Here is a 19058-nt window from a genome sequence, read left to right on the forward strand (position 1 = left end):
CACGATAAAAAACAGCAACAAAAACAACATAGTCAAACAGCCCTCCTTACACAAAATGAGGGAAATTAAACTCCTCAGGAACAGGTTTGGGTGTCTTTATTAGTGTGTGAAACACAATAACCCCTCCCTATGACAAAGGTGGAAGGGAGTGTCCAGTAATGATACAGGAATGTGTCGAAGTGAAGTGGAGAGATGAGTAGTTTGTATTCTGTAAAGAGGGATGGAGCGATAATAACTACTTCAAATCAAACCCTGTAATGATGCACCAAACTTCCCTGCTCTCCTCTGTAAGATGGTTTGTGAAAGAACAGCCACCCATACTGAATGTTATAGTGGCACAGACATTGGTCACAACATACACATATTTACAAATCAGTGCTCAGTTGTCTCGGGCTGAAAACCTGCCTTTTGACAAGTATTTATCAACCCTAATATTCACACATCTGTCTCAGTAGAGAGAGAGTGCACCGGCTCCGTGTTCATCACCACAGTCTCCTCCGTGTCCACAGAGCGGTTCTTATATCCTGATGGACACACAAGGTGAAGAGGCTAAATATCACCAGCAAGACCACATGGTATCAAACATGCTTCATTAATTCCAGTCAGTGCAAATGGTTTTCAGAGGTCACACAACAAAAGTACATTACACAATCACAACATTTATCTCAAAACGGCAAATAGTCTAGTAGGTTTTGGTTTGACATTTGTGCATTTTTTGCGAAAGCGTGTCTAGTTATATAGTTATCATCTTATATAGTTATCATCTTTAAGTGTCACTATTGTATTGCTCCAATCAAACAAATGTAGTTAACTTAAAGAATGATTTGTTTTTTCCTGTGGCTTCAGACAGAGCAATCAATATGTGTTAAAGCAGCTCTTTCCTAAAGCTATGAATCTCTAGAATCAAGACTTTAATCTGAAATATCATCGAGATACACAGACTGGAGCAGCTTTATTAGCAGTGAATAGAATACTAACTTTGTTGGCTCACAATATTTATTAATAGATATAATATAATTAATATTATATTAATATAATAGCTCTACTTTTTCTAACCAGAAACTGTATACATATTCATAGAAGATCACACTGTCAGTATCTTTCCTAACAATGATTAATTCTCAGGGGGCGGTACACAGACTTAAGGACGGGACACGCTGACCCTGTTATTTTGCAGCCAGAGGCCACAATAAGCTCACTAATACAAATTGAGCATTCTGAAGACATTGTGAAATATTTTATTACTATGATTCAGTTCTGTGTCACTCCAAGCAGTTTCTAGTAAGGGCATCCTGATGGTTCAGCAGACTAAGGCTAATTTATAACACCATGGGTTCAAATCCAGCACATGACCTTAAATTCAGTTTTCTGGTGGAACAAATCTCCTAACTTTCAATCCAAGTCATTTACGCAAACACAAAATCTTTAGAAACCTCTTCAAGTCATCAAAGTACAAGTCAAAGTCAAGTCCCAAGTCACCAGAATGAGTCTGACTCGAGTCCAAGACATGTGACTTGAGTCCCCACGTCTGATGACATGTATTTAAATTCTGTTTTCTGAATTTGTATGGAATGACTGAATTTATTGAAGTTGAAACTGATTATAGAAATCAAACTCATGATGCACTTACCAAGTTTTTATACTATTAAAACAATATTACATTGAAAAATCCTAGATATTTAGTTTTCTTTTTTTAAGAAATTAAATTGATAATGGACTCTTGATTTGTTCTGGCTCGACTTGGTGTTCTACATTTAGACTTGGGACTTGTGCCTCAAGACTTGAAACTGACTCGGGACTTGAGCAAAGCTGACTTGGTCACACCTCTGCATGTCATCCATCTCTCCCTTCCTCTTTCCTGTCACTCCAGAAATGCTTTAGGAAAATATACTTTTTAACAATATTCTCGAGAAGCCACAACTTCCTCCACACACTGTTACATTTAATGTGATTAGAAATGACTCGGTGGTAGCTGCCTACCTCTATCTGTGTGCAGGTGCTTCTTCTGCGTCCTGTCCAGGTGGATCTGATAGACCAGACCAACCAGCACCATGACTCCCACCACCACACACAGAGCCGTGCTGAAGATCCACATGGCCTCTGACGCTCGGCTCACCACCGGACTGATGCTCTGCACGCCATCTTAGCACCAACAACACAACTGCAGATTAGTGGACACACTTCACTGTCAACTGTACCGACACGGTGCAGGTGTGACCCGGGGGTCGGCCCTTAAAACACTCACAGCTCATCGCCGTCGAGGTCTCGTTCATCAGCAGGTTTTCTACGATGCAGGACACGATGGCGTCTTGTGAAATGTTGACCGTCAGCTGGCTGGTGATGTTGAAGAAGGGAGAGTCCGGCAGGGGCGCTGCCAGGGTGCTGACCGAGCCGCGGGGGGGCTCCTCGGCCTCGTTGATGAGCCAGCGGACCGCAGGTTCAGGGAAGCCGCCGCTGGACTGACATATGAAGACAGTCTCATCGCCCTCCTCTGGATCCTCCCTCTGCAGCAGAGGGGAGCTGAAACTAGCTGGAAACAGTCAGTGAAGAGAAGAGAGAGTTCCTTAAACACTCAGCTGTTAGTTCCTTTTAATATTCCTCTGATTAGTTTCTATGTGTGTCACTGACCTGCTATCCTGAGGCACACGGTGCACAGTGGGGAGCTGTGATCCTCCCCAGAAACAATAAATACACTATAGTATCTTTTGTGCTCATCAACATTGATTTTGGTCAGCACCAAAGAGAGGTTTCCTGTCTGTGGAGCGTCAGTGGAGACTTTGCTGCTGTTTGTGCTCCATGTCTCCACAAGGCCAGCCTCTTGCCCCACTGATCTGAGCACCACTTCATTGTCTCTACTCCACGCTATGGAGAAATTCAAAGAGTCCACTTTCACTCCGTCAGAGAAGCACGGCGGTGAGATTGGCTGTCCGACTATCCAGAGGACACACTCTTCTTCTGTACACGGAGAGAAAACAGAGGGTATAAACGGCACAGATGACAAAAACAACCCAACTTTAATTACCACCGCGGAAGAGGAGTCATCTTACCCAGACAGGCGCTGTAGGTGAGGAAGCTGAGCAGCAGTCCTGTGCGCCACAGAGCCGGCATTGCCCACTGAGGGCACGTTTGCGCACACAAGAGCGGAAAACAACTCAAAACAGAAGGTAGAACAGCCTTTGATCTGGAAAACAAATAAAAGCCCATTATTATTTGGGCATTTTTGGGGGGTAAACTAGTCTACCTCCTTGCCTCCTTGTCCTCAATCCGTTCCCTTCACCATATGACACTCTCATAGTCATATACGCACACCCACCACTGCAATACCAAAGGAATTTCAACACAGTCGTGTTGTGGCTTGTTGTTGTTGTGCCATACCTGTACTGTACCTGGTCCCTCCCGTCTTGCCTGATCTAGGTGAATAATAATGCCGACGGTTACTAGAAACAGAGCTCAAAAGCAAAGAGCAGCCATCTCAGTTTTCATCAACATATCCTGTCGAGAGCCACAGTATGGAGATCATTGGTCCGACCAGTTTGGCCGCTTTTTCAGAAACTTAGGTTACACACACACACACACCCATACATGATCAGTGTTGCATCGCACGAGACAGCGGTTCAAAAACATCTGTACCCACCTGATCAGAAACATCTGCTAATATGACAGGAGTGGTGTTTTACTTTACTTTTATTGTTGTGGCACTTTTTGGTTTTCATGGCACTCTGAATTATCTGGCTACTTGTTGGTTCCTGAGAAATTTTACTGCTGCATTCATTATACAGTATATTGAATTGAAAATTAATATACATTTCCAATACAACATCCCCCAAATCCGATATCAGATGATTTGCCCGTGATCAAAGAAGTTTTTTCCCCACACAATACTAGTTAATAATTATTATTTATTAAAACTAAGCATGGAAAATAGTTTAGTAGACTGAAATACTGAAATAAAATAAAAACTGGAATGTACTGCATGAAAACAAACAAAAACTACAATCCCTGGCCCCAAAACAAACTGAAATGAAAAAATAAAATAAAACATTAAATATTACTTTTAATGTAAATCTTTCTGCCACAGTAAGAGTGGCTTATTCTAAGAGAGAACTTGTTAGAAATGAGTAAAAGCCGGGTGTAACATTTCACTGATGCAGACTATGGCTATTAGACTCCTAATTCTCCAGCTAGTTGTGACTTTATTTTTTATTTTATTTTAGAGAGATTAGATAGATAGATAGATAGATAGATAGATAGATAGATAGATAGATAGATAGATAGATAGATAGACTCAAAACTAATGCAAATTACAAATCTATAAACCTGACCGAAATGATGTGGAGCAGCAGAGAAGACTGCAGCTGCATGCATTTTAGACACATTTTGCTTTGTGTTTTGTCACATTTATGTATAATGTTAATGCTGTCAGTTTTTTTTCTACCTGACTTGTAGGCTACTTTATTGATTGAAATAATTAAAATTGCATTTTAGACACCGACGACATGGGAGATGAGTAAGTTTTCTTTCATAAACAAGTTTAGGAAATAGAATAGATAAATGTTTTTTTTGTAAGTAAAAAGATGGCTTAGCACCATGACTCTACACTCCGGTACAGCAGGTGGCGGTGTGCACCTTGCATGTTGGTTTGAGATCCGCTAATAAACTTAAAGAAGAAGAAGAGGAAGACGCCAACAACAAACTGCTGGAGAGTGGAGAACAGGAATTTACAATGAAAACAGCGTGAAAAAAAATAGCAGAGAATGCAAGGAATTGTGGGATTTTGATTGATTTCTTGAAGGATACAGGTTTAGTGGAGAGGATTTCATTACTAGTATTTACATAATTAGTAATTTACGAAACCAATAGATGGGGGTAATGCAACGAACGAGGATGTGAACCGCCGGTAAAAGCCACGAAGAAGAAGAGGACGACGCCAACAACAAACCTTGACCATGAGCTGATGACTGACCTAACTTTTGTATGACTAGTTAAATTAACACTGTCTGATCAGAGGTGAGTGTGAAGTCATGCTGCATATATAGCTAGCTCACTGGAGTCCTGATGACTTGAACAAGGAAGCTGTCAGAGGCGATATGACAGCAGTAAAGAGACTTGAAGCGTGGCTGCCAGTCCTCCAACGGGTCTGCTGCCCATACAGCTGGCAGAGAGCAGCAGCAGCAGCCTGCAGACGCCTCAGCACATCCCATCATGCTGCTGCCATGTCACGACACGGGCTGAAAGGTGTTTCCCTCCTGCAGTCAAGAGCTTTTGCCCTCTCTGCATGCAGGCTGAAGAGCAGAGATGACTTCAGCAGTGGGCGTCATACTGGATCTACGGAGGAGGAGGAGGAGGATGGGGAGGGTGAGGATGAAGATTTTATGGAGGACAGTGAGGTGGATGAGCTGTTCCTGCAGCAGGTTCCCGCAGGCATTGGAGACGGACAGCACCGGGTCTTCATCGTTCACCCCGATGTGAAGTGGGGAAGCAGGAAGCAGCATCTGACCACAGGTAAGAAGAGAAGCAGGCAGATTATATCAGAGGTTTTATTTCACTCCCTCTCCATACTCACGTGAGGTTTTCCTTGGCAGCTGAGCTGATGATGGCGGAGGCCGTGGGGCTGGTGAACACCTTAGACAACTGGAGAGTCGTGGACAAGATCGTCCTCTCCACCAAGACACCAGAGAAGAAGAGGATATTTGGCAAGGGGAATTTCCAGGCTCTCACAGGTCTGCATCTCTCTTAGATATTACTCGCCATCATGAGTCAGTCTGTATGGCTTAACGTTAATCCTCTATGCATTTGTTTCCCCCCCCAGAGAGAATTAGGCAAACACCAAGAATCACTGCTGTGTTTGTCAATGTGGAGCGTCTGTCCGCTTTGTCTGCGGTGAGCTGATCTCTGTCACTCCCTGTCTGTGTAGAAAGGTTTCATACGCTTAGACCCATCCGAGTTTGATACGTTTTCCTTCCACACAGAGGGAGCTGGAGGAAGCCTGGGGGGTGAAAGTGTTTGACAGATACTCAATGGTGCTTCACATCTTCCGCTGCAACGCCAGAACGAAGGAGGCCAAGTTACAAATATCACTGGCAGAGATCCCACTGCTGAGGTAACTTTGCTTTTCAAAATTTACATCATTCACATTTTTGCAATTTCAGCCATAGATTGTTATACTGCTTGTTCAAGTTCAAGTCTTTATTGTCGCACCAGGGGAAATTTGGCTGCAGCCAGGAGAAACATACAAGAATCACATCACAAATATTACCACACCAACAAATAAACAATTAAAATGCATCATATAAAACACTAAAACACAACGGGTCACAACTGAACATGTACAGGAGATCATTTCAAATGGATAAAAGGATGTGCAAAATATCACATAGGCAAGAAAGACTGACTGGGCTTTTAAATTGTGTTGATCCGATGCCATAATGCGTTCTCACTGAACAGCAATAACTGTTGTTGGCAGATCTCGTCTGAAAAATGAAATGGCAAACTTGGATCAGCAGGGCGGCCGCTCCAGATACATCGGGGGTTCAGGTAAAGTCCCTGCATTCAAACCACAGTGTGCCTGTGTGTGCCAGATATTGATCGGCCCAGCCGCAGGAGGAGCTTCAGCTTGGTGATTTTTCTTCAGGTGAGACGCTGATGGAAGTCCAGCAGAGGCTGTTGAAGGAGAGAGAGATGAAGATCCGCTCTGCGCTGGAGCGGCTGCGGAAAAAGAGACACCTGCTGCGATCTCAGCGCAAACACAAAGACTTCCCCAGCATCTCTGTTATGGGCTACACCAACTGTGGTGAGAGACAGGAAGCACTGGATTCAGTGTAACTGTTGGAGCATTTGTGATATTATGTGATATTATAGCAGTCTCCAGTTTGATGATATTGAATACATCGTCTTATTATTTTCCCTCTGTCTGTCCAGGAAAGACTACTCTGATTAAAGCACTGACTGGTGACAGCGGTCTCCAGCCCAGAAACCAGCTGTTTGCCACCCTGGACGTCACTGTCCACGCCGGTCAGCTGCCCAGTCGCATGACCGTCCTCTATGTGGACACCATCGGCTTCCTGTCCCAGCTGCCCCACCAGCTCATCGACTCCTTCTCTGCCACCCTGGAAGATGTCAAACACTCTGTATGTACTTAGTGCTCATATTGTAGATTCAGAAGTTATTTTCCTGTTCACACAGAAAAGTAGGTGTAAAGTATAATTGTAGAGTTAGGGTTTCCACAAATTATATTTTCCAGGCCTGGATAAGTTATGAAAAATGCTAATAGGGAGAAAAGTTAAGACATTAAAGAAGAAAAAGTCATTAAAAGTTTAAAAATTTGTGAGGTTGACTTTTTTTTTCCTTGAATACTGTAAAATGTCACAAAAAGCTGAGGCTGATATTGTAGGTTGCCGACTAATGCTTGAAGTTGCTGTAGTTGATGGTTACTTTTTAATTCAGTCTCATTAAATGTGGTCATGGAAATTTGAAAAGGGATCATGGAGAAGCCATGGTTGGAACGGTTTTGGAATTTCATCAGTGAAAAGATGTGGGAACCCTGAAGAGTGTTTGGCTCATGGATCATCTTCAGCTGTTGTGTGACTGATTTTTCAAAAGAGATCCTTTAGAGAAGGACTTCTTGACCCAGTGCTTGTCTCTTCCTTATTTCCAGGACCTGTTAATTCACGTCAGAGACATCAGTCATCCAGAGACGGTGAATCAGAAGGTGAATGTGCTAAATGTCCTGAAGAACCTGCAGATCCCCGACAAGCTCATGAGCTCCATGATAGAAGTCCACAATAAAGTCGACCTCATTGACAAGTAAGAGCGAACATCCTATTCATATGGCTATTATTATTACGAGCCCCGTCATTTTATTTACCAGCCCAAGAATGCCATTGAAGGGAGCCAGTACTTTCAGTCGAGAGAGGAGTTGCATAGTCAAATAATTTTATGATGCTCTGTCTGTTCTCCTTCTAAGCTATCACTCCTCAGAGCCGAACACACTGCCCATATCTGCCTTGAAAGAGCACGGCCTCGATGAGCTGAAGAAAGTGGTGGAAGAGGAGATTGTAAAGTCTACCGGAAAACACATTTTAAACCTCAAAGTTAACCTCAGCACTTCCCAGTTAAGGTGAGATTAAACTGATTTAACTGTAGCTGAGCAGTAGTCACTGTCATCATGGTATTGTGTTCAGAATAAGAAAGCATTCTTATTGTGTGTGTGTGTGTGTGTCTGTGTATGGTTGCATCTTTGCTCATTCCCTCATCCACAGTTGGCTGTACAAGGAGGCCACAGTTCAGGATGTGCATGTGATTGCAGATGAAGGCTCGGCTGTTGTCAAAGTTATCATCAGCGCGGCTGCTTACGGACGTTACAAGAAACTGTTCACAGACAGATAGCAGTGGAGCAGGAGAGTGGTCCTTTCTACTGTCTGTCAGAATGTCAAAAGTAAGTTAAGGTGCCAAGAGACTGGACCAAGAGACTGGAAACGCCTCTTTCTTTCGGCCCTGCAAAAAGCTAACTTGGTTACCGATGAACAACAAACAGCATAATAAACCAAAACTCTGTGAGTGTGTGTATTTGAATATTTTGTAAACACCACAACATGTCTCTGATGTACATTATTGTAAACAATCAATGAACTACGTATTTATACATTGCATATTGTAACTGTATCCTGCAGCAATACAACTGTGCAGTTCACTTACTGGTGCAAAAAACACTTTTACTGGATGTAAGAAGTATAAAAACTCATCTCAACAACGGCAAATATTCCAAACATTTTTAGTACATATTTTGTTCAGTAAAAACTCTAATGTAGATAACAATCCATTTCATTTGATAGAAATATGGATGGAAAAGAAGGAACGAGGTATACATCGGCTGTTTTGGAATTAGTTCTTATGGCATAAAATTCACAATATTACATCTGATAATGCTTTTATATCTATTTGGTAGTGTTCTGTAGAAGTTTTTGGTTCAGTGCAATGACCAGTGGGCAGAATGGGACCGGCCCCACAAAGTCTCCTGCGATGATGTTGAGGCTGTTGTCGTCCGACCCGGGTTTCTGGTTCTCCAGCCATTCCTGCAAACTCTCCCAGTTGCTCAAGGTCAGCGTCCGCAGAGACTGCTTCGGGTGCACGGCGATGTGATACCTATCAGCTGTCAGGTTTAGACCAGCGACAAAAAACCCCTCTGGACAAAATGACATAGATTAGTAAATAGTATGTTCCTGAAAACACACTGGTATCTTTGCTGTTAAAAATGTAACACAAGGTCAGGTCAGAACGGCACAGTTACTCCTGATCTCTCTTTACAATCTGAAAACTCATCTGTTCAAGATGTATCTCATGTCATTCTCTCTTCACTGAATCATCTCCTTCAATCGTCACCTCTATCACTCCTTTACTCATATTTCTTTCTTTCCTAGCACTTCTCTCTTATGTGATCATCCTACAGTCAAAGGAATATTGTCAGCGCACTATTATATTTCTCTGACCTTTGCAATCCTTACTAGTGGTTGCTTGTAAATTAGGTGATCTAGAAATTTAAGATTATTCTCCTTTTGCCATTCATTGTAAGAAAGTCCAGCTAAGAGTGTATAAAAGACATCTGGGCCAAGCTGTAACTGAAACTCACCTGGACGCCCCATGTCTTTTTGCCAGTCTAGGTAACTGATCACTCCCTGTGCTGTGGGCTGGTTGGCCCACCAGTACGGGATGGCAGGCCACAGCTCCTCATGTCTGGCTGCAGCTTGGTCTTCATATGACAGCAGGACCTGGTGACCAGATGCCCACAGACTCCGCAAGGTCAGGGCTGATTCCTGTGTGGGCCAGGTGGTGCTTTGTAAGGCCTATTATAGGGTGTATAGAGTTTATAGGGTGTAAATCTGGAAGCAGAGGAGACAGAATTTGCCGTAACAGCTGTGCAAGGACAAAACTAACCTGTCGGGGGCAGAGTTTTGAACCGAAAAGCTTCTTCAGGGACAGAATGAATGATTCATGGAGTTTGTCGCTCAGCCCCTCAAAATGGCTGCAAGCTAGGATAACAATCTCCTTTGGGTGAGATTCCAGCCATAGGGCAACAGACATCAGTGTTTCCTGTGAAGGAGAGGAATTTTACACATATGTTTAACATTGGTACATGTACAATTTATGTAAATTAAGCCCAAATTGAAGCATGTTATTCAAATAACCAATGGAGAACCTTTTACTCACCAAAACTGTTAAATGTGTGTATATCACATGTGTAAAATACAGGTAGTTGGATGAGTCACAAGGTTTGTGTGCAACGCGGAGATCGAAGAACCGAATTCCCATTGAAAGTTGCTCCACAATACTTTTATCCTGAAAGGAGAGGAGGAGCGATTCAAAATGTATCGCAGCACTTATGAAAAAACAACCATAGTAATCATATAATGAATTTTATAAAGATACTATACAAATGTCACAGTAAAACAAGGTATATGAATATTACAGGTACATCGAGTACCTCCTTTAGGAACATTATAGTGATTTTTTGTTAGGGAAACCATGTTCACAAAGCACATGTCTGGGAATATCTGGCACACTTTGTAACAATGTGGCAATGTCTTTAAAGTAATAATCTGTGACATTTTCATATTGATACATTTTTGTTTGCTACACTCTTTTGCTGATTAATACCAAACCATAGTGAGTCAACCTATACCCAGATTATGCAAGCGTTTACATTTGCTGTTCTAAACACCCGGGGCACGTTCAATCTGAAAACGGTGTGCACCGTTTTGCTACGGTTACCGGGTTGAACGTCATGTTTCCTCGAAACGGTGTGAAACGGTGTGAAGCAGTGTGCAACGGGCTTTGAGGTACGTTTTGGTTTGGTGGGTGTGTCAGAGGTGTTACCCAATCAGCAGCGACGTGTATATAAACCCGCCGTATTAAAAAGGCAGTGCGCTCAATGGATCCAACAAAAGTCCTTTACAAATGCGTCCGCTGCAGCTTGGCGTCTGCAACAGTTTAACTAATTAGAAGACATGTTTGTCGTAAGTATTTTATAGTTTTAAACCGATTTCATCAGGCTCCGAAAATTCTTCGAAAAGAATGCAAAGACTGGCCTTCTCAGCTGCCATAGTTGCAACGCTTGGTGTAACACAACAGGGTGTTCAACGCACCACCGTTTACGTTTAAATAAACGTTTTGCTACGTTTTGTCAGGGCTGAATGCGACCCCGGTGTCGGGTAGGACTTTCCCGGGAAAAATCTTCTACTGTGCAGGAAGTGATGCGTTTACGGAAGCAGCAACAGCAGTGTTATGACCTTGTGTGTGTGTGTGTGTTGGTATACTGTGTTGTACTGTCTCTATCTCTTTCTTTTATGGAGAGTGTGTGTGTCTCTATCACTCTCGTATCGAGTGTGGGTGTGTCTCTATCTCTCTTGCCTGGAGTGGGTGTGTCTAATGAGTTGCAGGTGGTGTGTTGCTGATTGGTCCGGTTCAGGCTGCTGAATATTGCTTTAATGTAGTGTTCCTTTGTTGCAGCACGCTTTTTAGTTGCCATGTGCATTTAGTTCATGTAGCGCTGATTGCCTGTCTCGGCCACCGTACTTTTAGGATAATGCTAATCACCAAAGAGTACGTAACATAGCCTACTGCTAAAGTGTTAGCATCGAAAAGTCAGCATGGTCCTTTAAGGTTAAAGATGTAATATCAGCATACCCTCTCTAAACAGGGCAGCAAAGTTGGTTATTTGCGCCGTTAGCAAGTAAGTAAGTTCGGTAACACTTATAATCACAATAAGTTTCTTATTAACATGCATATTAGTAGTGTATTGGTTCATTATTAGTCATTACAAACCACTTGTTAGCACCTTATTCTGCACTATTGTATTCTACAAGTATACGTGATAAACTATGAGTTTTTCCACAATAGCATCGTAACTATTGCTTATAGCAGTCAGTAAGGAAGTTGTTGCACATGAATTGGGTTTTAGTGTGCTTTGCTCAGTATGGGGCTTAGGCTATAAGGTGCTAGTATCACATATTATTGAGAGAAATTATCAAACTATTGAGGGAAACCCCATATTTAATAGTTAATATGTGTTACCGCAAGTTCATTAGGTAAATCCAATAACAACCTCAGAATATTTCTCTGAGGAGTGCAGTGCAAAAACATCACAGCATTGACCGCTTATCACCAAAGATGTCGCCAAAATAAAAAAACAACAACTTGGAGGATTATCACTTTAACGTAGCTGAGGTAGCTACACAGTAAAGTACACCTGCACATTGTCAGGACCCTGTAAGTTGTATGTAGGACTTTTCCCATGTGTCATACCTGTGTAGTAGCCCATTTAAAAATTGCAGGTCTCGTGAGGCAGTAGAAAAGTCCATCCAGGAGCCTGAAAGTGTCCGACTCGGACCTGACCAAGGGCGAGTTTATGTCCAGACAGTAGCTCATAGCATCATGGCTCCCTGGTGTGAATAGGTTCAATTAGAGTCCTTTAGATTCAGGTTATGAAGTTAATAGCAATGTTTTGATATTGGTCATAAGTAGGTTTTTTGTTTTGTTTTTAACCAAAAGTTCAGACAATCATACCTACCCTAAAACTCACTAAGGTATTCCTATAACACTGAATGCACAAAATATCATCTTCCTGATTGAGTTGCAGCAACTTTTGCACAATCCACAGCTCAGTTATCTAATCCTTCTCCAACTCGTCTGTTTCTCTTTATCTACATCTCCTTCGCAATTGGTATAGATGTAATAAGGGAAATCAATAAGGGATAATAACTTTTGCCTGGATAGCCTATTGTCCCTAATATTTTGTACATTCACTGTGTTCCTATAGGGATTTAGAGTTTGACTGTGGTATTCAGTACTGAGTTTATAGTGATTTTAGTCGTACTTAAAATGTTTTTTTTTTTTTATATATATATCCCCTGTGCTATCACTATAATATCCCTGTAACATCCCTATGCTGTTATATTTGTACAGTATCATTCTAAGACTTATTAAATGATCAGGTCTATACGGCTAAACTTTAAATAGACAGAAAAAGTCTTCACTTCAAATTACCAGGTATGGCGAGATTTGTTATGGGAATGTCCCACAGCTCCTCGGGTAAACTTGACATCCATTCTTCGTAATTTTGGCTCCTATAATCCATGTCGGACGGTCCCGTTCACAGACCAGTCGGAGATACTCTCAGACCAAGCTGGACCCACAGACCGGACCCAAGCAGACTGTTCAGGTTAGACATCATTTGATCGATACTTACCGGTTCCTCTGTCTGATTCCCTTTGATCATCGTCTTCAAAACGGGGGGAGACGACAAGACTTTGAATTTCCTGGTTCATCTTGCGAAGCGAGAATACACTGTCAGAAGAAAAGGGTTCACCGTCCAAAAAGAGGTAACGCTACAGCACTAACCAACAATCAAATTGTTTACCCTTTTCTGACAGTGTAACTCTAAAACACTCGGCTAAAAACGATGGCTTTTACGTTATGCTCTGAGCTAACTGTATAAGCCCACATCTGTCTGAGCCTTTCAATGGCTATTTTCCTATTTTAAGCCAGTGACTAAAGGTACAATGGTGTAACGTTACCTTTTTCTGGCAGTGTAACGTACGTTAGCTGACTTAACTGAAACACGGGCTGTTTACGATTTTTTCGTTAAATTTAGCATCTGGCCTAGCTAGCAGCGGTGTTTTCATGAACGATTTGCCTGTTTTTCACCATACCGGCTACTTTGGTAGTTTTGACAAAACACGTAGGCTGCAGTCCCAGTGACAAGAATGTACCATGGTATCTTTTTTTCTGACAGTGTAGCCTATTTACTGAACTGACCCCAGAACAGTTCCCTCTTTCTACCACAGCCTAGAAGTCTCTTTTGTGGCAGTGTAGAAATGTAACCTAGACCAGTTTGTAGCCTACTTCATGAATGACTGGCTCCCATGTGACTTCAGTGAATTATCCCTTAGAGACTGTTTAAAAACCTCTCTGCAAAGTACATTTTCTAAGAGTTAAGTATATGACACTCAGGTGTTACTGCAGTCTTTCCTTAAGAAAAACACACTGTTTGTCCACACAGGGCTAAAATGATCATATCAGAATCTGTTTCTCTCAGTTTAGCAATTATCATACAGTGCTTAAATGGTCTAAAGAGTCCAATCAAAACATGTGAAGTGATATCATCATGATATAGAGCAGCTCCATTGAAAAGTATTGGGAAACTGACTTTGTGCACTTGTTTTGATGTACAGTATTAGATTTTACAGTGGAGTCTACTCTAATTAAACACTCACACTTATTTACTGTTCAGATCTAGTACAGTCAGTTAGACCAGGTAATATTTTAACTATACAATAAACTTTATGTGTATTGACCAAAAAGTTATCAAAAGCCAAACTGCACCTTGTGAAACACAATTAGTTCCTTTAATGAAGAATTTAATGTTACCTAAGTTACTCAGACCCGCCAAACAAACCAACAGAAGACTCCCACTCTATGGCAGGAGATTACAACCGGTTACAACACAAAGTACTTTAGTGAGAGGTTCTTGAGTTCATTCTTTGGAAAGACTCCAGCACACTTAACAGTAAGTAGTTTTTCTCGTTTTACCTCTTGGATGCAAATACCATGGCTTTGTTAGGCTTAGTACTATTACAGGAAGTGAGAATACATTGTTTGTACCTCTGGATGGTCAACAAATAAAGCAATAATAGGATTATTTGCTTAAAAATGCTTGTTTATTGGAAAAGCTGATCTCCACAGGCACAGAGGTGCAGCATTATTTGAAATGAAGGCCTAAACTGTCAAGTCAATTTCAGATGTGGAACAGTCAATGCTGGGTTCATGCGGAGACGTTTTCCATGCACTTTATATACGTTTAGTCTCTTCCTATGTCGGTGTAACATTCTCTATGGATAAATACATATACATAATGACTGGATATATGTAGGAACTACAATTTAGCTACTTTTTAAACTTTCTAACCACTCAACATTTGTAAAAGTTTGTGCCCTACATGACAGTCATATGTGCTCATTTGAACCGTGTAACATTTTTTTGTGCTTGCAAATCTAAAATGCCTAAGTTAAGGTGAGATTAGTTGTATCATTATTGCTTAGCTCACAGTAACATAATAAAACTGCCCACTTTGCTGACTTGTGAAAACAGATACAGTACATTGCATAAGGAGTGGGATGAATGTAAACAAATACAAAAAATAGGTGCAGGTCAAGATACCAAGATTTGTTTTCAAGCAGCTTTAAGACAGAAATGTACATTTCACTGTCTCAAAGAAGTGCATTTATATCTTAAATTATTTCAAGTCACTTGAGTATTTTTCTCTCCCTCTCGACAAAACAAGCACACGTGTATTTCATGCTGTAATTCACATTTTCAGTAGAATAATGCATATTAGTAAAGGTTTCTATTGCAAAACTCATGAGGACCATTTCAATAATTTCTCATTCAGTGCAACAACAGTTGGTACAAACTGGCTCTCTGTGATAAAGTCCCCAGCAATTATATTGAGAGAGCCAACCTTGGAGCCGGGCGTCTGCTCCTTCACCCAGCTCAGCAGGGTCGGATATGTGGACATCACCAAGTCCTTCAGGGACTCGGTTGGGTGTGAGCAGATGTACTTTAGGTCCTCCGTCAGATTAATTCCCGTAACGAATAAACCTACTGCAAAACAGAATACACACGTGAATAAATAAATCAATTTTACAATCCTCAAAGTAAATCAGGTTTGTTCTTCACCAGTGTGCATGTAAGCTATTGAACTCAGCAGTAAATTACCTGGTCGGCCATGTTGTTTTCTGTGTTCAAACTCCTCAATAAGAGCCTCTGCTTTGCATTTGTTAGCCCACCAGTAAGGAATATGTGGCCACAGGTCACTGTGACAGTTGGCAATATTGTGTTCGTAGGACACAATCACCTGGTAGCCCAAAGCCCACAGGTTTCGAAGAGTTACTAATTCCTGAAAGCAACAGAATAATGGGAAACAACATTTAGTTATCTGTCAGTTATCTTTGTGCCTGTCAAGTGTTCATACAAAACAGAAACAGTACCGGTTTGGGACAAAGCTTTGAGGCGAACACATTCCTTATGGTGGTGAGGAGCAGCATGTGGAGCTCCTGGCTCAGGCCCAAGAAGTGGCTGAAGGAGAGGATGACCACCTCTCTGGGATGAGTGTCCAGCCACTCTCTTATCTCCTGCAGGACAGTCTGTCAGGAAAACACAAGTGGGCACAGTCTACTTTTAAAACAGGACTCAATCTTTTATTATATTAACAGGACCTTTAGAACGGGACATCTAGAACGATAACTATAAAGATCACATCCAAAATAATGACCATAACCATATTTTTGGTGCAATCTCAGAGACAGCGATAAAACATTTTCAACCAATCAAACTAAAGTTGTAAGGAAGAAGGGGGCAGGAGAATTCGGTTGCTCGCTGCAGTGATGCTTCGTTTGCTGAGGAACTTATCACAGATATTGTTGTAGTGTGAATGATTGAGCAACATTGTATCGTTATAGGTTATAGTTATCTTTACATAGTTATCCTTCTAGATGATTTCAGCGTAGTGTGTAGTGCAGTGTGTCTAAAAGTTCTTGCTGTACCTCCACGGTGAGTGTGGTGTAAACGCCGTGGTAGAAGTAGAGATCAGTAGAGCTGTCGTTGGGTCTGTGTGCAATCCGCAGGTCACAGTATCTGACCCCACAGTCCAGCTGCTGCTTTATCGTAGACTCCTGCAGGACAGAGGATGCACAACTTATACATAACTTGTTATTAACAGTGGCAAATACTGGCTGATATGGCCCTTTCTCTCATAGGTTACCTGGGTTACTGCCCACTTGTAAACAAATGGACGGATCAGGGGCTTCATGTATTTGTCCAACTTTTGAAGCATATCAGGCTGAGTAAGATCTACAGGGGATCTGTCATTCATATCCAGACAGTAGGTTATTGCATTGTGGCTTCCTAATTAGGGAGAAATACACATATTTTCATCATTAGACATGATTATTTTATTACACTAAAGAGGAGTTAGTGTAATAGCTAGGATAGTTGTATAAAAAATTTGTAGAGGGCTTAAGCTATCAAATTGTTTGGAGTGGGCTCTGTGCCCAGATGGACCACAGAGGCTGTATACATGAGTCAGAAAAATCCCTGTGTGACATAATGTCACCTAATATTTGTTGGCACAAACTTCATCAAACAACACAGGAATATGTTTGCTGAAGTGGGAGTTTCCTACCCGGGATGGCCAGGTTGCTCAGGGGGATGTCCCACAATGCACAGGGCAGATGAGCCATCCAGCTGTCCATTGGCAGGTCTCTCAGGCTCAGCTCACTCACATCGGACACCACAGCTGAGGACATGGTTAGCTCCAGTCTGCAGAGCATAAGTGAATTAGATAAAAGGGCAGTGGAAGTAACAATTACACTCCAGTATGTCTCAGTCTGAGGCTCTATCCCGGCACAGCCATTGAGTCACATCGGGACATTATTTTAGGTATAACAGACCCAATAGGTTTTGATTCCAGGAGTCAAGTATTAGGACAAGCATCATATCTCATGCTGTACAGTGAAGTGTCACACACACACACACACACACACACACACACACACACACACACACACACACACACACACACACACACACACACACACACACACACACACACACGGCGTCTGACAATGTGAGCTGTATTTCGGTTTATCGCACACTTACACGATGGAGTACGCAGCGGCTGCTTCCTCAGCAAAGTAGGAAATCGGATGGCTAAAACTAGAAGGGGGTGCCAGGAAAACTCATCCATCCCGAACCACCAGAAAATGTCATGGCTGTATAAAAAATGTATGGTTTGATTAGGGCGATAAAGTGTGTCCTTGTTTCCAGCAGCTTCCTACAGCCTGCGGAGTCTTGTAGTGTTACCTCTACACCTGCAGAGCCCGGGATGAAGCGAGCTAGGCGCATCACAATCCAACAATTAAACTAAAACAACAACAGAAATCGTCCAAACGGTGAATTGAATACATTTCCACATACAGCACGCCGGTCGCTCGCTCCATTGAAACGCATCACCATTGAAAGAGTCCCACAGTGAGTGAGTGTTTCCCCCCCGCGGTGCAGGATGAGCAGGGAGGGCGGCGACTGGCCTGCTGACTGTGATCAGCAGATGCACGAGAGGCTTTCTTCTTAAAGAGACCAATCAATTGTTTCTACTCACATCGGACACCCACTGCAAAAAAAAAAAAAAAAGTCTGCTATTTTTACATGACCTGGGCTTATAGTGCCAATGAAATCCGCGAAGTATCTTTTAAAAAATTTAAAAAAATATGCATTTAATATGTCCAGGTAACCAGATAATGGCAGGTTGATGTAGGTTAAGTGTGTTTTCTTTGTTGTCATAATGAAAATGAACCTATAGCTGATTTGTTCTATATGAATGTACTGTATTTGCACAATTTTTTGGATGGATCTTGAACATATCTCTTTTAGATACACATAGCCTATGTAAGGGTTAATTTTAATAGTAAAGACATTTTACTTATATTTGATCCAAATAATATTTTTTGAATAATACATAAATGCAAATGAAAAAAAACCAAACGTTTTACTTGTCAAACTAGAATTTGAGTATTACCTTAAAATGCCACATCATATGAAACAGTAGAGCGAAGCATTATATATTTTTTCTATTTAAATACACTTAACCCTTGTGTATATAGTTATTGTGTCTTTTGTTTTACCCCCTATACAATGTATCTTTGTACATTTGTATTATTGTATGGTGTTCATACAGTAATTGATTTACACCCTTAAACTGTAAGCCTACAGTTTCTATAGTTCATATCTAATATGAACTGAGAGACTAGCTTTATATAACTTACATCAGCTTGATCCTACCTACTGATGTGTAATTAGGCCATAAAATTTATGTCCGACCAAAAATGTGGGTTAAATATTCTGCATATAAAAAGGTGGGCAAACTGAGTTCAGGTGGGATTGCCATCTACTGTATCACTAGTTAGTGAATTTTGTGAATGGCTGACAAAGTGATGTTAAGTGTTCAAGTA

General features: G+C 41.5%; 4 protein-coding genes across 8 annotated transcripts; 1 reads left to right on the forward strand and 3 right to left on the reverse strand.

Moving 5' to 3' along the window:
* Positions 1–81: 81 nt before the first annotated feature.
* Positions 82–3518, reverse strand: LOC139638616 (ICOS ligand-like). 3 transcript variants are annotated; one of them, XM_071512696.1, is made up of 6 exons: positions 3387–3518; positions 3048–3181; positions 2629–2955; positions 2246–2530; positions 1981–2142; positions 82–524 (listed from the first exon to the last, which is right to left on the reverse strand). In XM_071512696.1, the coding sequence occupies exons 2-6, from the start codon at positions 3106–3108 to the stop codon at positions 436–438; spliced, it is 924 nt and encodes a 307-aa protein (XP_071368797.1). In that variant the 5' UTR covers positions 3109–3181; positions 3387–3518; the 3' UTR covers positions 82–435. The 3 variants fall into 3 exon arrangements, with proteins under 3 accessions (XP_071368797.1, XP_071368789.1, XP_071368781.1); XM_071512688.1 differs by having other exon boundaries at positions 3376–3500; XM_071512680.1 differs by lacking the exon at positions 3387–3518 and having other exon boundaries at positions 3048–3307.
* A 1186-nt stretch (positions 3519–4704) lies between these two features.
* gtpbp6 (GTP binding protein 6 (putative)) lies at positions 4705–8528 on the forward strand. The gene is made up of 10 exons (XM_071512775.1): positions 4705–5502; positions 5583–5720; positions 5810–5880; positions 5970–6100; positions 6464–6534; positions 6632–6790; positions 6919–7127; positions 7655–7803; positions 7964–8116; positions 8259–8528. Exons 1-10 carry the CDS (start codon positions 5088–5090, stop codon positions 8383–8385), a joined length of 1623 nt encoding a protein of 540 aa, XP_071368876.1. The 5' UTR covers positions 4705–5087; the 3' UTR covers positions 8386–8528.
* A 40-nt stretch (positions 8529–8568) lies between these two features.
* Positions 8569–13178, reverse strand: LOC139638752 (phosphatidylinositol specific phospholipase C X domain containing 1). Of its 2 annotated transcripts, none has more exons than XM_071512788.1 (6): positions 13039–13178; positions 12298–12434; positions 10204–10332; positions 9931–10086; positions 9626–9809; positions 8569–9181 (listed from the first exon to the last, which is right to left on the reverse strand). In XM_071512788.1, exons 1-6 carry the CDS (start codon positions 13127–13129, stop codon positions 8934–8936), a joined length of 945 nt encoding a protein of 314 aa, XP_071368889.1. In that variant the 5' UTR covers positions 13130–13178; the 3' UTR covers positions 8569–8933. The 2 variants fall into 2 exon arrangements, with proteins under 2 accessions (XP_071368889.1, XP_071368883.1); XM_071512782.1 differs by having other exon boundaries at positions 9626–9839.
* Positions 13179–13248: 70 nt separating this feature from the next.
* On the reverse strand, positions 13249–18070 carry LOC139638726 (phosphatidylinositol-specific phospholipase C, X domain containing 1). Of its 2 annotated transcripts, XM_071512777.1 has the most exons (8): positions 17710–18070; positions 17234–17370; positions 16814–16956; positions 16596–16724; positions 16041–16196; positions 15769–15949; positions 15512–15654; positions 13249–13338 (listed from the first exon to the last, which is right to left on the reverse strand). In XM_071512777.1, the coding sequence occupies exons 2-8, from the start codon at positions 17355–17357 to the stop codon at positions 13276–13278; spliced, it is 939 nt and encodes a 312-aa protein (XP_071368878.1). In that variant the 5' UTR covers positions 17358–17370; positions 17710–18070; the 3' UTR covers positions 13249–13275. The 2 variants fall into 2 exon arrangements, with proteins under 2 accessions (XP_071368878.1, XP_071368877.1); XM_071512776.1 differs by lacking the exon at positions 13249–13338 and having other exon boundaries at positions 14493–15654.
* Positions 18071–19058: the final 988 nt, after the last annotated feature.

The sequence above is a fragment of the Centroberyx affinis genome, unplaced genomic scaffold (assembly GCF_046629955.1).
Source record: "Centroberyx affinis isolate AG114_WGS23_722 - 3 ecotype Tasmania unplaced genomic scaffold, CSIRO-AGI_Caff_v1 ptg000278l_1, whole genome shotgun sequence".
Classification (NCBI taxonomy): Eukaryota; Metazoa; Chordata; class Actinopteri; order Beryciformes; family Berycidae; genus Centroberyx; species Centroberyx affinis.

Excerpts from the sequence above, each read along its gene's own strand:
- LOC139638752 (XM_071512782.1), bottom strand. The coding sequence starts at position 13,129 with ATGGATTATAGGAGCCAAAATTACGAAGAATGGATGTCAAGTTTACCC. Across the intron at positions 12,435-13,038 it reads AACAAATCTCGCCATACCTG|GGAGCCATGATGCTATGAGC; the intron begins GTAATTTGAAGT and ends TATTCACACCAG. Across the intron at positions 10,333-12,297 it reads TTAAATGGGCTACTACACAG|GATAAAAGTATTGTGGAGCA; the intron begins GTATGACACATG and ends CTCTCCTTTCAG.
- LOC139638726 (XM_071512776.1), bottom strand. The coding sequence starts at position 17,357 with ATGTCCTCAGCTGTGGTGTCCGATGTGAGTGAGCTGAGCCTGAGAGAC. Across the intron at positions 16,957-17,233 it reads GAGCAACCTGGCCATCCCGG|GAAGCCACAATGCAATAACC; the intron begins GTAGGAAACTCC and ends CTCCCTAATTAG. Across the intron at positions 16,725-16,813 it reads ACAAGTGGGCAGTAACCCAG|GAGTCTACGATAAAGCAGCA; the intron begins GTAACCTATGAG and ends TCTGTCCTGCAG.
- gtpbp6 (XM_071512775.1), top strand. The coding sequence starts at position 5,088 with ATGACAGCAGTAAAGAGACTTGAAGCGTGGCTGCCAGTCCTCCAACGG. Across the intron at positions 6,101-6,463 it reads GCAGAGATCCCACTGCTGAG|ATCTCGTCTGAAAAATGAAA; the intron begins GTAACTTTGCTT and ends TGTTGTTGGCAG. Across the intron at positions 8,117-8,258 it reads CTCAGCACTTCCCAGTTAAG|TTGGCTGTACAAGGAGGCCA; the intron begins GTGAGATTAAAC and ends CCTCATCCACAG.
- LOC139638616 (XM_071512680.1), bottom strand. The coding sequence starts at position 3,204 with ATGGGCTTTTATTTGTTTTCCAGATCAAAGGCTGTTCTACCTTCTGTT. Across the intron at positions 2,531-2,628 it reads CGTGTGCCTCAGGATAGCAG|CTAGTTTCAGCTCCCCTCTG; the intron begins GTCAGTGACACA and ends GACTGTTTCCAG. Across the intron at positions 525-1,980 it reads GCACCTGCACACAGATAGAG|GATATAAGAACCGCTCTGTG; the intron begins GTAGGCAGCTAC and ends TGTGTCCATCAG.